The following is a 16057-nucleotide window of genomic DNA, read 5'->3' on the forward strand; positions in this document are numbered from 1 at the left end:
ACATTGTGGGCTGAGGGACAGGGCCACTGGTGAGTGCTTTGGCATCCTAATTTCAGTCTGTCGCTCCATCTCTCCACCTCTCTGTGCCAGTTGTTATGGCGATGGGAACCAAAGGCTGTCAGAGATTTAATGGGACAGGGGAAAATAGAGGAAGGAAGGGTGGAGTAGGGGTGACTGGCAGTGCAGGAGACACTGCTAAACAGGGTGGGGTTAAAGGGGGGAGAATGAGAGGGGATGAAGCTTTTCAGGGGAATAAATTCAGTTAGTTGGTTGGATGAGGGCTTGACAAGAGCGGTGAAGTTACTGGGTTCACTGCCACTAGTGTGATGATGCATTGTACTTTCATGTAAATTTCCACACTGGACACAAAGGGCTGCATCATAAGAGCAGCGGATATTGAGAATACCAGTAGCTCCTGCTTCACTGTTCCTGTACTGATGATGAATAGAGCCGAACCAAAGTTGCAGGGATAAACAATTTGATTACCGATAGTGTTATCAAACAATTGCCCTATAATGACCTGACATGCTGTCAATCCCATACTGTCTGTTTATCAGCTCAGATGTAACTTATTCTCACTATCTTACTCTCTGTCTCTGTTCGTTTCTCCCCCCCTCCGCCCATCTATCCATACCTCTCTCCATCACTCGCTGACAGACCCGCTAATCACTGAGACCAATGGCTTGGAGTTGATCTGCCCAAATGGAGCTTCACTAGCTAACATCCTTCCATTCACCATCCAACCCCCAAAACCCCACCCCTCCCCACACTTGTTCTCCCTCCATCCGTCCGTTTAGCCAGTATGCATATCCATCAGCTCAACCGAGCATCATGGCCAGCAAAGTGAGCCAGACCCCACACACACACACACCAAGAGATGGAGAGGCAGACAGGCCAGGTAAACAAACATCACACAGCCCAATGGTTCATCTAATGTTCCATGACTCGACTGCAAGTGATGTCTCTTTCCCAAAACACACACACACACCACCAAAGATGAGTCCAAGACCATCTAAAGCCAGAACAAGTTGTGTTTACCAAAATGGGAGGATGGACAGATGGAGGCAGAGGGGCAAGGGCAGGTCAAAGAGACGCTGCTTGATAGAGGAGGGGTGTAACACAAGCGAAGGTAGGAGGAGGTAAAGGGAAAGTTCACACTCCTGAAATCTTTGTTGCTCACTGGGTCACATGACTGATAGATTACAGGAAGCACTCATTCTAATACAGATGATCACAAGGATATAATGTAGTATTTGTATCAGCAGACATCCTGAAATTTGAACATATTTAAACCCAAAGCAAGTTCAAACAAACTGAACAAGCCACCTAGGCACATATTGATATTTGGAAAATTGCTACTGTTATAATCACATGCTATATACAGTACGTTCTTACATTATTGAGCTAGTTGTTGTGCATGTGCAATAACACCATAAAGACACATGCTGCTAGAATATAGAGTAATCTGCAAATAAATTTGTATTGAAATAGCTCTGCACGATTTGTATTGTGTACATGTAAAGTGTATAATGTGTTTAATGTGTATAGAAGATAGTAGGTAATAACGTGTGTGTGTGCGTATGCACGTTTGTTACAGTTTGAAGTCAGTAATAGACCTGGCTTTATCTGACTAAAATAATTATTCCCTACACATTTTCCCTGCCTCCTGTGGATCTGTGAGTACATTGCAATTACAATGGGGAATACTGTTGGTTACACTCCAACAAATGTATCTTCATGTTGATTATCTTTGTGGCAATTATGTTGTTGTTTTTTAAATTAAGGGATTTATGTTTATGTGGGATGGATGACAGGATAAAAAACACACATGGCATTATGTCCAGATTAAAATTTTACAGGGGATTTAAAAACACTTAATCTTGTAACTGTTGTCACTGTTTTGAACCACTGCTCTGTCGTATTTTGTTTTTTAAAACTTCGTTACATGGAGAATTAAGTTGAACTTGATACAAATGTTTTTTCATGCTGTCATGCTTGACAGGTATTTATGTATCCTCTATGTGCGTATAAGATCACTGTGTGAATATGTGTGTGTATACATTTACACGTGTGTCTTTGTTTTACTAACATGAAAGATACAGTATATTAGTTTGATGTTTTTTGGATAACAGTGTTACAGTTTCTGTACCATATTCTTATTTCTTGGGATAAAGTACAAATGAAGAGCTGGATGGTTAGACAGATGTGAAGATAAAAAGGGCCATAATGGGAATGAATAGTGAGCAGCAGAGATAAATTAATTTGTTGAACTGGGAGTAAGTAATTATGAAATAACTGTAAAAGAGCAAAGCTGGAAGAAAAGTGACAAGGATCAAGTCAAACAAAGTTGCCTGGCAAGGTGGGATGGGAGGCTTTGAACCAAGGGCAAAAACAACAAAGTCATTAGAGGGGGTTAGAAATAAAAAAAGATGCCAGGAGACATGATCTTCAGCTGGGCCTGGTGTGTGCTGGGAGCCAGGCAAACCTACGTCTGGGTGGGGACAGGCTAACATCAAGGTTAGCCAAGTGTGCTAATGTGGATGACAAGCGTCCCCTTCATATGCACACTCTGGCTAATGGCAAACACGTTAGCACCGACTATACACACCCCAACGCACGCACACGCACACACACACACACAGGCGGACACACCAACTGTCGTGCCCACCAAATGCCTTTTGCTTGAATTCACATACAAATGTGTGTGTGTGTGTGTGTGTGTGTGTGTGTGTGTGTGTGTGTGTGTGTGTGTGTGTGTGTGTGTGTGTGTGTGTGTGTGTGTGAAATTCTCAAGCACTTCGGCGGACATGATCTGCCATTAGCATCAAGGCGGATTTCAATAATTCTGGAAAAATACACACAGTCCTGTAATTTTCCCCCTCTCTCATTTCTCACTGACGTGGATGTGTGTGTGGGGGTGGTGGGGGGTGAGAGAATGACACGCTTCGAGACAGAGTGGGGGAGAGAGGGTCAGATTGAGAGACAGAGACAAAGATGGAGAGAGAGCGAGCGAGGGGAGGAGAGGATAGACAAGGGAAACATTTCGCCTGTCATTGTGTGCAAAAAGCATAGCGGCAAAACTGATGGTAATTGGGTCTCCGATGGGCTGAAGGAAACCCACCGTAGCATTCTGCAAATGGCCGGCTAATGTGGTTTGAGGGAGGGAGAGAGACAGATTGTGACAGAGTTGGTGACACACACACACACACACACACACCACACACACACCACACACACCACATCTGTAGGCCTTTTTAAAGTTTAAGCCTGATCTTCTTTGATCCGGCTTACTGTCAGAGAAATGGCAGCGTGGAACTTAGCACTGATGGGATTAGTCAGTTAATCAATTAGTGTGTTGATTGAAAAGTAAAAACAACAAATTTGATCATTAATTAATCGTTCTGAGTCATGTGTCAATGACTGTAGTTGGGTTATCAGAAACTGAAGAAAGAAAAACGAATAAAAAAAAAAAGATTGTCAGACTAATCGATACTGACAATAAGAATTAGTTTCAGCTGCAGAGAAACTTACCCTCCACTCTGCCATTCTTTGAGAGGGTCTTGACCAGTGCGAGGTATTTAGGGGCATCCAGCGCCACAGATGAGTCCTTACGACTCCTAAAGACAAAGAGAACAAGAAAGTTTAAATGAATTGATTCCACAAACAGTAATGACAGTAACGCAACTCATCTACTGGACTTCCTCCTGTTGGACTTGAGTCTGATGCTGGGACCAGGTGGTGAGTGAGGACAAGGAAACAACAGGGGAACAGTGTAGAGTTTCTGTCTTTTAGCTATTCAGCAGAGTGGCTGGACGCTGCATTAATGTCTCCCCTAATACCACTCAAGTTAAACTTTAATGGCCTGATACTGGTTGCAGCGCTGCATTGTGTGCATGTAGAGTGTTCCTGCGTGCGTGTGTGTATATTCTGTTCCGCTCACATTTCCCTCTTCAGGCTGAGCGCCTCCTCCACATTGTCGTGGCGACAGCACAGGTTGATGAGGGCAGCGTAGCCGCCGGCTGTCATCTCATCCTCGTGCTGCTGCTTCAGCTCAAGGGCGCTCTGCAGGTTCTGATCAGACGACAAATCTCCTTACTAAACACACAGACTACTTAATTCAAGGAAATTAAAAGGTTTTAGATTTAAGTTCTCCGACAGAATCCTACCTCCTCAGCACAGAAAGCATTGATAGTTTGTTTGAGTATAATGTCAAATGGTTTGTTTTCAGCTTTCAGTTTGGCCAGTCTCTTCTGAAGCTCTTCCGCCGTATTGCTAGTTCCCTGATGGATACAAAGAGATGACAAACACATGTGCATGATCATAAACAGACACACATAAACAACCTTATGCTTGGACTGAAAATAAATAAATGGCCGTGTGCACAATCATCTCCACAGAAATTAGAAATTACCTACAGATGAAAATGCAATATTCTTACAAAATGATGTACATTAAAGAGATTTATGGAATAAATTGTGGTGGTCTATTAATTCCTTCAGAAAAATTATAAAACCTAAATGAAATAAATCTTATATATTTAATAAATAGCATCAGTTTTGTGAACATATTTCACACTCATACCGTCCTACTTACAGTGGCACGAGGAACAGCTGCTGCAGAACCATTGGACAACAATGGGTCTTTCGGGTCCACCAAGGCAAGCACATCCTGAGACACAACACAGACATAGTTAAAATTTGACTTAACGTATATTGTACATCATAAGGGCAACTATCACAACAGTGAAGAAAACATAAATAGCACAAATACATGTGTCCAAATTGTGCTTCTGGTTGTTGAGTTTGTCAACACCACTTATGCTTTTCTCAAGTGACGCCTAATATTCTGAACAGTCTTTTATCAAACATCACCAGTAATAATGCATTGGGACAATTTGAGTTACATCTAGCATTAAAAGAGCTGAGGTAAGGACTGAATTTGCCAGGTTCTGTACCTTGATGAGCTCTGGGACGTGGTAGGAGTCCAGCAGGTTCCTGACGCCTCTGTAGATGTTTCCTGAAATAATTATGTTCTGCAAAAGAAGAAACAAGAGGAAGAAAATCAAGCACTGTTCAACTTTTAGCACAACAGGAGTTGAACCTGTTGAATTTTATGTCTTAAAAGGTAAAATGTAAAGAGTAAAGTTGCATGTAGGTACTGTTGGAAATTTCAACTATGGGGAATATAAATTACCAATTAAAGAGGTCTTTTTAACTTAGGAAGAAATTGCCATTTCTGAGGATGTTGTATGTTACACATGTAAGCTCCGACGATCATGCTTGTATTTCGATATCATTTCACAATGAAATGCTTTCAGATGTCTGGATACAGAATTAGCCACTAAGAATTATACGATCCGAATCTCAGCTGGCTGCCATCCAGTTTCCAGTCACTACGAGTCCCCCTTCCTCTTGGGGTGTATTTAGTTTCCACTGTAAACACGCCCATTCATTCAATCACAGGGTGTCACCGTGAGGTGGCGTTTCATTTATTGAGAAGAACTCAAGGCACTAAGGTAAAAGTATTCTGCTCATATTTTACTGTTGTGGGGTTTCAGAGGGGAATACTGAGCTGCAAAACTATTGCAGAAGCTAAAAGTTTGATTCTGTTTCTTCTGTCCTGTCAAGGATTACTAAAAACATGAATATCATCATCACTCACTGTATTAGCATTTTGAATGTACATAATTAGACAATTGCAAAAAATCTAACAGAGGAGTTCATTAAGTCAAATAAAATTACATTTCAGCCATTATATATTATATCTGTATATTGAACTCAAACATGTGAACACACCAAAGATGCACTGAGGACGCACTGAGATCGGATCTCCCTGCATTATTATAGGGATGTGGTTCAGAAAGGATTGTCATTAGCATCAGAGGGCCATTAAGCAAAACAAAGTGGCCAGTCAAACAGATGTGGCCAGCCAAATTAGCAGTGACCAAGTGGGTATGCGGTGGGAGGGTGGGGGTGCACTAGGTTATTCAAAGTCATTTGGATAGAAAATCGATCGATTATTAACTATTAAGTCAGTTGAGGAGCCACAGTTTTGAGATGGAGGCAATAATCTCAGTGACAGTTCTTCACCTGGACAAATAAACCTTCAACTTTGTGAATGACAGATACAACTAGAGGTATGGGAGGGAAAAGGGGGTGAACTGACCCTTTAAATGGACGGGTAGGAAAGAGGCCCAGGTTTATCTGAGCAGATAAAAGGTTTCCCTCTGCAGCTCCAGTCCCAGAACACAATTAAAACACTGAAATGTATTTTAGCGTGTAATGAGGCTTATCTTGGACTTTCAGCTACTTAAAAATAAAAATGTCCTGACAGCACCATCATCCAGAGAAGAGCTGCTTTATTACAAACAATTCCACTGTTTAAAGCTGGAATCAGTGTGTAGCAGCTGACCTAACGGATGTGTAGCCAGGAACATTAATTACCTTTAGATCCTATCCAGAAGCTACCACTTCTGTGCCACCTGCACACCACTCTCTCAATTTAAAGACGCACTTATCGTTTCTGCTGGTGCAGGTATTTAATAAAGTTTTTTTAAAAGAATCTAATGCAGCCAGCTGTGGACAGCAAACAGAACATCAGTACTGATGTTTCTGCAAAATCCCAGATTACATTCAGTGACACCTGATCACATTAATAGCTATATTCTGACAGACATTTCTACACTTTATGTAATATAGTAGATGCAATACTATAGAGAAGTAGAATACATTAAAGAAGATTTTAAAATACCAGTTTCAAGGACCAGACATATGTGACTCAGCTCGACACATTGGGGTCTGAAGAAGTGCCGGCATGTAAGACGGACCCAAAGCTTTTGTACCGCACTCACAGCTGCTGTGTACATTGTTGCTAAAAAACAACATGAACACACAAGATGCAGCAGGTTTTCTGTGAATGATACACATCTAGGAGTCGGTTTAACTCTGAATATTGAGGAGAACAAATCAGCTTTCTGGAGGGGGGGATTTTTATGTCTTATATTGTGACCTCCCCCCGAACCCTTATGGCAATTACACGCTTGCCTGCATTGTTTTCACAGCGGGAAACATGGGATCACGCCCCCCTCCTACTATATGAGACATTTGAAATTGACTGGACATCAGATTCCTACAGAAGCTGAAAGAAAGCTGATTTCTTCTCCTCAATATTCAGGTTTAAAGTGACTCACAGCAGCTGTGAGTAAATTACCAAAGCTTTGGGTCCATCCTGTCAGCCACCACTGCTTCAGACCCAAATGTATTGAGCATAGTTGCAGATATTTCTGCTCCTCAAAACTGGTGTTTTAATGAAACAGAGCAGAACTTAATATGGAGCGTTGGAGGGAGGGGGAGAAATATGGTGCTGTACATAACAAGACGCATACAGACCACAGATGTATTATAAGATCAGTAAAGTTACTTTAATAGTGAGTGGAGTGGTTTCTGCAGCCGTCTCCAGTGTTTCAGGCTTTTCTCTACATTTCAGCACAGAGATTGAGACAGAATGAAAACTACAGAGAGCTCAAAAGCCTCAGTTAGCATGTCTTCAGTCAGCAGAGGAACGCGCACACACAGTTCTCCAACATCACCAACATCTTTACTTATTGTTTAAAAAAGGTGATTAATTTAATATAGATAAATATAGACATCTTACCAATACTGTCTATAAAATATTTGCTAAGATAATTATGAATAGACTTAATAATATATTAGAGGAAATTATAGATAAAGAACAAACGTGTGCAATTAAAGGACGGGTAATGTGGGACAACCTAAGAATTTTAAGAGAAGTCTTAACCAAGACTGAAGAAACAAAACCTTTTTATATTATTGGTCTTCATTATATATTTAAAAAATGCATTTGACTACATTTCCAGAGATTATCTTATTATCTATCTTTCATATTAAAGCATAGTGCTTTATTCACATGGTAAGATGTTTGTATTGTGTAAATGTCCGTGGATTTTTTAACTGAGTCTTTTGAAGTGGAGAGTTGTGAAGCTGGGCTGTCCTTTGAGCGCAACTCTTTCTATTTATATATATACACACACATATATGTTTGTTTTTTTTTTACATTAGGCAGAGATGGATGTTTTAACTAATCATCAATGTATGCTCTATGTGGGAAGCACCCTCCCTCATACACATCAGATATGATAAGAACAGCTGATTTCAGGCTCACTGGGTCAAGGAAAATGTCCAGAGGCACTGGGAATTATCACTGCTCCTCCTCGTGGATAGATAAAGGATTGCAACTGGTTTCCATACATGGAGCTTATGGGCATTACGAGTTGGGCGGTTTTCACTATGTCATCAGGGGGGATTTTATTACAGCCCAGGACCCAATGGGGATCTGCTGCAGATCTGGATGGGCCCTGTCACATATCACATGTCAATTTTAGGTGGCTGCATCTGTATCTCCAAACATTTTTGCAGTTTTTCGACAGCATGTTGATTAAAATTATATGGGGGATACTGTTTTATTTGAGGATGATGTCCGCAGATGAATCTCAGAATTAGCCCGACTAAAATCTACAGTGAACTATAAAAAAAGCTCGAATTTTCAGTGACTCTTACATATTCTACTTTGAGCCAAGAACCTGTTGTATTGAACTCCAAACGGCCAGTTAAGACGTGACCTTTAACCAAAAAATTTAAAACATGAATTAATCTTGAGCAACATGTCTGGATGTCTTAACTCAGTCCTTCAGAAGTGGAGCAAACAGGTCATATCTGAGTGTATATCGCAAATAATCTGCAGCAAATCATCTCAGATCACAGACTGTGTAATCCGGTTTAAAGCAGAAAGGTTATGAATGAACTGAATGTATAGTATATCAGTGCATGGTGTGTGTGCGTGTGCGTGTGCGCGTGTGTATTCAGTAACCTCGACTGAGTGTTTGTACCTGAGCCTGTAGTTGATTGAAGTATTTCCGCAGTTTGTCTTCCTGAGCCTGAACCTCTCCTTCCGACATACTATCGATCAGATTGTACATGAAGAATGATGCTGTGTCTGGATGGGGATGAGAACACACACACACACACACACACACACACACACACACACACACACACACACACACACACACACACACACACACACACACACACACACACACACACACACACACACACACACACACACACACACACACACACACACACACACACACACACACACACACACACACACACACACAGAGTGAACAGTTGTCTTGGGAATAAATTTCCTTTGCCATCGTGTCACTCACTGCATCCATTTGTGCATTTATACAATTTTCTGTAACCTCTGCAGAGTGTGTGTTTGGGTGTTTCTGCTGACAGAGGCTGCTTTCGGGCTGGAGTGTGAGTGAATTTGCGGCGGCTGGCAGTGACAGCCCCCCACCCCCCCACTTCAACTCACACACATACACACACACACACTCACAAATGTCGTCTAACGGGATGTGACATGGATAACAGTCTCCATCGCTCCCACCAGCACACACACCACTTTCAGCGCTGGGGACTCTCTGTGACACACACGCTGACACGGAGCGACATTAACGTTCCACACACATAGAAACAAACACACACAGCCTTACCAGAGACGCTGCCCAGCACTGACACATGCACACAAACACACAGTCATGCACTTGAACTACTCAGCGCTGTGTCAGCAGCCAGGCTCTATTTCCTATGACGGAGAGAGCAGGTCTTTCACTCACACGCCGACACACACGCATCAAAGTGCATACTACACTTTTGTCAACCTGCCAGATTGAATACTGATATGTGATAGACCACAAACACACACACAGGCGCCCAGACCCTCCTATCTCTATCCATTTCTCACCTACATACACAAACACACTGAAACACTCTCAGATATAAATGTCCTAACTTCTCAGTGAGTGTGTGTAAATATGTTCTTACCAACAGGCTTGGAGTTTTCTCTGGAGAAGCGCTCATCTTTGTACAAGAGCTCAGTAATCTGTAACCAAAACAAGAACTTATAATGAAACATACACACACACTCAAATCACAGATGATCCAACACTGCAGACAGGGTTAGGGGTTCAATTGTTCTATATGTAATGCTCTGTTTTATATTAGCCCATATATCTTTCTTTTGTCTCCTTTTAATCTTTGAAATTCTACATTTTTGCATTTTTAGATTGTTGTCATGTATGCAAATTAATTTTTTATGCATCTTTATGTTTGCTAACCAGCTTGCCTCCAATTCTTTATTTATATGTTCGCTGTGGCGTAAAGAGATTTGGATAAAAGGCAGCAGATGGCATTTGTCATATTGTATATTGTTACTAAATGTAACTCTGGATGTAGCAGATGGTGAGTAAATTGGTTTATCAAAGCTGTGATGCTCTAAGGAATAATGCATCATATAAACAACTGAATCCAACACCTCCTACACTAAAAGCATCATTTTAGGAGTTTAAATTTTAATGAATGTATCAAAAAACTTCTTCTTTTTTTTTTTACATTTGGGATAATTTGCTGTGTTTTTATTTTTATGACTTTAAAATAATTTTCAGCTGCTAAATTATTTTCACATGTAGAGACCCTAGTGACACACCATCCTCCACAGACACTCGTACATGGGTTTTTAGGTCTTACCTTAGCCATGCTCTCCACATCAGTAGACCTGCAGGGGGCAGTAGAGGACAAGACATGAGCTTCCAGTCAACATGCACCAACACCAGCAGGTCAACAAGACTCCAACATGTCAGGGTTAATGTGCAATTTTCTCATAAGTGAGGGTACGTTTTGCTTTTAGGTCACCAAACATTAAAAAACATCTACATTTCTGAAAATACATTTCTTAAAGAAGCATCGCCACTGCACATACTGTTCCAAAATAAGATTTATTCTTCTCTTGCGTGTCTTTCTCTACTGCTTCTTCAAGAAAACTCAAGCCCTCTAAACTCTGTTAACTGTCATTCCTCCTCTTTTCCCGGCCATTTTTCTCATGAATGAACACGAAATGTCTCTGATCTTTCCTCTATTTATTTTCGAACTTCTTGTAATGTTGGTGAACCGATGAGTGAAAATTAATCTGTGTAGTTGCTGCAGAAAAAAGTATAATGATGTGGATATTGTGGTTCAATTTCTAAGAATATAAAGATATTTTTTATCCATATCTATTTTCATATTTTTTCATAATTTGGTATATTACAAGTTTTCTCATATGAAAATATTTGACATGAATAAGAAATTAGATTAATTAAGTTTGCTAATTTTTCTGACAGCAAGCTTTAAGTACGCCATGTCTGAACACAAGCAACCATAACACTGACACTGTCATGTTACCATAGCTACTGAATTGATAGTGTTGTACAATACAATAAGGCAAGACAGAGAGACAGAGTTTGACACTCTCAATCCCACAGTACAAGAGCGACGAGACAGCACTACAAAAGCCTGTAAAACCACAGAGCACACACACACACACACACACACACACACACACACACACACACACACACACACACACACACACACACACACACACACACACACACACACACACACACACACACACACACACACACACACACACACACACACACACACACACACACACACACAAACTAAATGATGACAACGTGTGACATTTCTGGCGTTGTCAGCTAGTTGGTAGAGAAGAGGATAGGAGAGGGGGGTGAGAGAGGAGAGGAGAAGAGAGAAGAGGTCTTTAATGATTAAATTATCCCCTGACCTTGTCTTTGACAGGGGCAGGTCCCGCATTGCAGTGACACAGCGCTCAAGCACACACACATACACACACTCCCCAAGTGACAAGCCCAATTATGACCCTGTCAGGCAACCTAACAGTCAGAAAATCGTGTAGGTGTGTGCGCTTGTGTGTTAATGCAATGAGAGGAAAGCAACTGTAGGAGTGGAAGAGTGGATTGAGGCAAAGAAAAAGACTAATAAAGAAATGAGTAGATACACTTAATGTCTAAAATATGTAAACAGAAACATGCACAGGCATGCACAAAAATCTGAAAAAAAATCAACATTTGTTACTGTTTTCGTATTAAGTTTCTTATTATCTTCTGTCACTGTCTTTTTTATTCTTGAAAATTAAACTGTTTGCTAAACACATCTCTCAACTTGAAAAGAAAAACTAAATAATATAGATTTTTTCTCTTCTTACATTATTTTTCAACTTGACTTGACTACTGACTTTAAGACACTTAAAAAGTGGTAATTATTAAATTGACATGCTGCATTTCTTCAAAGAAGCATCATCTTTATTTTATTCATTATGATTGATAAACTATCAACATTCCGTGGTTGAATGGAGAGTGGAGAGATGGAGAGTTGAGCCAAGTTAGGCTCAACTGAACATATTTTAGTTTTTTAGTGGGAGAAATAACTTTGGTCCCTGCAGACAAGTCAGCACTTTTCTCTTTGACTCACCTCCAGCTTCACTCAGGGGCCGGAGTGTTTTTGTGTGGATGTGTAGTGTTCAACTGTAAATATTCATAAATACCCATTCAACAAAAGCCCGCAGGTCAGACCCTGGTCCTAAGGCTAACTCTGTGTGTGTGTGTGTGTGTGTGTGTGTGTATGTGAGAGAGAGAGTGTGAGATCTGTACAGGGGGGTACTGGGTATGAGGGGCAGTTGTTGGCATCTTAATTTACATATCTCCCACGGTGCTTTGGGGCGAGAGCTGAGGGATGATGGCCTCCATATGCATGAGGCAGCCGTGTGTGTGTGTCTCTCTCTCTGTGTGTGTGTGTGTGTGTGTGTGTGTGTGATAGAGCGTTTTTCCCTGCAGCTGCCCACACACACACACACACACAGACGCTGTAGATGGTGTGATAGGCTGCACATGTCATATTCATAGCATATGCCGCAGTGACCTCCATAGTGCTACAGGCCTCCCTAAAACGCTAGTCAGGAGTCAGGAGGCAAAATATGGAGAAATATGGAATTTCAAATGATGGAGCGAACACATATGGAGACAAACACACAACAGGCTAATTGACTTACCTTCTGAAGCCCAGGATGAGGCTGCCACGGAAAACAATGAGGTCCAGCGGGGGGAAGGATGAATCAGACACTGGAGAAAAGAGAAAGGACATGAAAAGTGGTGTGAAGGAATGAAAGGCAAACAACAGAGCAAAAACTTCACGTATATCAATCGCTGTGGTTATACATGGAATATAATGTTGGTGTTGAGCTGTTAAGTTACTACATCCAGTTCTGGGAGATTTCCAATATAACTTCATGCTCCTAATGTTAAAACACACTGAGTAAAATGTCTTGCACACACACACACTACTGCAATGGTAGTTTTTCACCTCCCACATACTCACTTTCTCGGCCTGGATTCAAACTGGTAACCAGCCAGTCAAAATGCCTATTCTTTTAACTAGCAAGCCAAAATATAGGTAATTACTGTAAGATTTCCAGGGCTGCCACTTCCTATTTTTTTTCAATACTCAATCATTTAATCTATAAACTGTCAAAATACTAAAGAATTCCCATCTAAAATCCCCCCAGTTCCCAATATCACACCTTTAAATTGTTACATGTGTGTTAATAATAAGTATACAATTAACAATAATATTTAAAAAGATGTACATTTTGGTGTTTTTCCCTTCTTGTAGGGGTGTGTGGTGTGTTTATGGCAATATTGGAGAGTGAGGAGAAATACATGAAATGTTAAAAAAAAAAAAAAAAAAAAAAAACTTTCTTCGTGGGAGGGGAAAAAATCCATTGGGAACACTCTGAAATACATAAAAAAAAGGACGCAGAGTGATATATGTGAAAACGAGTGGTAGATGTTTGAGACTAAAAGAAGATGAAAGACAGAAACAGGAAGAGTCATCCATTATTTAACAGCCTCCTCTATCTGGTCCCTCTGCCAGTTGAGGTGCCTCTCGTTCTTGCTCTTTACATATTCACACAGACTAATTTCTTAAAAGGCCTGATGAGCACAGAGGAGTAAGTAGGCATGAGTGTGTGTGTATGTGTGTGCGCGCGTGTGTGTATGTGTTAACGCTGGGCCAATTAGCCCGCAGGCGAAGCAGCAATTTTTATGATGACGGGTGCTTAAGATGCAGTGGAGTTTCTTTGAAATATGTGTGTGTGTGTGTGTGTGTGTGTGTGTGTGTGTGTGTGTGTGTGTGTGTGTGTGTGTGTGTGTGTGTGTGTGTGTGTGTGTGTGTGTGTGTGTGTGTAAGGATATGCAGGCTTACGTCGGGTGTAGAGTTCTGCCAAGTTGGTAGCAGCCACCGAGCGAATCTCTGAAGACAAGAAGCCCTCCGACTCCAGAGAGACACCTGCATCCTGAGAAGAGAAAAATCACCTTCATGTCAGCAAAAACCTTTTTAACGCACACTGGCTACATCCACACACACACAGACGTGGCGTTACCTGGAGGGCCTTCCGAGCCGCCTCCATGCTGGGGAAGACGGGGAGGATATAGTTGGTTAAGGTCTCGACATCAGGGATCACCCCGAGCTCCTGCATGCCCTTCACAACATCCACCACATCTACAACACACACAAAAAAATAGTAATTAATATCAACTTGTGTTTGTGTTAGCGAAAGATATAAAATTATATTTGTGATTATGTCATTTGCATCAACAGCCACATTTTTTAAAATATGTTTGGATCTGCAACTAACAATCACTTCTGTTATTGATTCATTTGGCCATTTTCAGTCCTATTATTCATAACAAAATTGACATTTCTCCCACTTGAGGAAATGGGTGATTAGTATTTTCTTTATAACAAGAAACTATTCGATCAGAAAAAGAGTTGATTTGTTTCTCATCAGTTGACTAATCAAACAATAAACTAATTGATATAGCACCATATTACATGTAGTCTGTATGTCCTTAAGATAAAGTCTGATAAATGTGTGTTTGTATAGTCACAGAAATTTGGGTAATTAGTCTAAACAAAAGTTAAGACACATCAGTATGAAATGTTTTAATTTATGTGCAGTTTGTTTGTTGTTTTTTGCAAAAGTTTGGAAAACATGCTCTTTTAGTTTTTTTGCTTAATATAAATCACGATGCACTTTTACTTACACACACACACACACACACACACACTTTCCTCTCATGTACAGGCCTAGAGCTGTGTAAGCACTGTGAAAATATGGGTCTAAGAAATGAGCTGGCACATACTTTCTCTCACCCCTCCAGTTAAAATTGCTGGGTATACACACACACACACACACACACACACACACACACACACACACACACACACACACACACACACACACACACACACACACACACACACACACACACACACACACACACACACACACACACACACACACACTATATCAAATGCTAATGGGTGACACCCGTTTCTACCTTGGACTGGTGGAAACGTGTACATAAACACGCTCTCAGCCTCAAGTGGACTCCACCATCACCTTGCTCTCCAGCAGTGCCACAAGGTCCTGCCCCAGGGAAGGAGGCCAAAACAGCCACATGCATATGGAACAGCCACTCACACACTCTCAATATGCCCACGAGTGTCTGTGTGTTTGTGAGTGTGTGCACATATGGAGGAGGCACTGCAGTACTTTGCATATGCCTGGGAGCGTGCCCTCAAAGGACACAGGCCTAAATGAGCGCATGCACATGTTCGGGGATGTGTGTGTGTGTGTTCATTTTCTGAGTGTGTTGCTATGTGGTTTTATGACAGAAATATCAATGCATCTATATGCTATATATGACTGCATCCAGTGTACCAATACACCTTGTTCCCATACGGACTTCAGCCAACTACCCTAAAGTGCTTCCTTGAGTTGACACACCTCAAGATGCATGTGTGTATTTTTCTCTCCACTCAGGCTTTATAAAAACGCAAAAAAAACAGACACAAACACACACACACAGCTCTGTGTTTCTGCATCCTCTTGGGACGTATGTGTTCACCTGGCAGTCTCTCTCTTTAGCTGAATAAAAGATGAGTACCAGGCTTTTATACGCCATTAAAACCTGCGGCTGGGGCTGCATTATCCCAGGTAGGGCTACCTGAACCACTCCATCCATCCAGCCTTCCCCTCAGTC

At 41.2% G+C, this 16057-nt stretch overlaps 1 protein-coding gene across 1 annotated transcript in view; it reads right to left on the reverse strand.

The window, feature by feature from the left end:
• lrpprc (leucine-rich pentatricopeptide repeat containing) overlaps positions 1-16057 on the reverse strand; it is a 61315-nt gene that overhangs the window by 34696 nt on the left and 10562 nt on the right. The window contains exons 12-22 of the mRNA XM_062430910.1: positions 14392-14510; positions 14214-14304; positions 13003-13072; positions 10617-10644; positions 9915-9972; positions 8906-9012; positions 4955-5032; positions 4594-4668; positions 4167-4280; positions 3941-4071; positions 3532-3617 (exon numbers count right to left, since the gene is read on the reverse strand). Of these exons, the coding sequence (XP_062286894.1) occupies positions 3532-3617; positions 3941-4071; positions 4167-4280; positions 4594-4668; positions 4955-5032; positions 8906-9012; positions 9915-9972; positions 10617-10644; positions 13003-13072; positions 14214-14304; positions 14392-14510 (957 nt within the window). The remainder of the gene's footprint in view (positions 1-3531; positions 3618-3940; positions 4072-4166; positions 4281-4593; positions 4669-4954; positions 5033-8905; positions 9013-9914; positions 9973-10616; positions 10645-13002; positions 13073-14213; positions 14305-14391; positions 14511-16057) is intronic.

Source organism: Scomber scombrus, chromosome 12, assembly GCF_963691925.1.
Source record: "Scomber scombrus chromosome 12, fScoSco1.1, whole genome shotgun sequence".
In the NCBI taxonomy this organism is placed as follows: domain Eukaryota; kingdom Metazoa; phylum Chordata; class Actinopteri; order Scombriformes; family Scombridae; genus Scomber; species Scomber scombrus.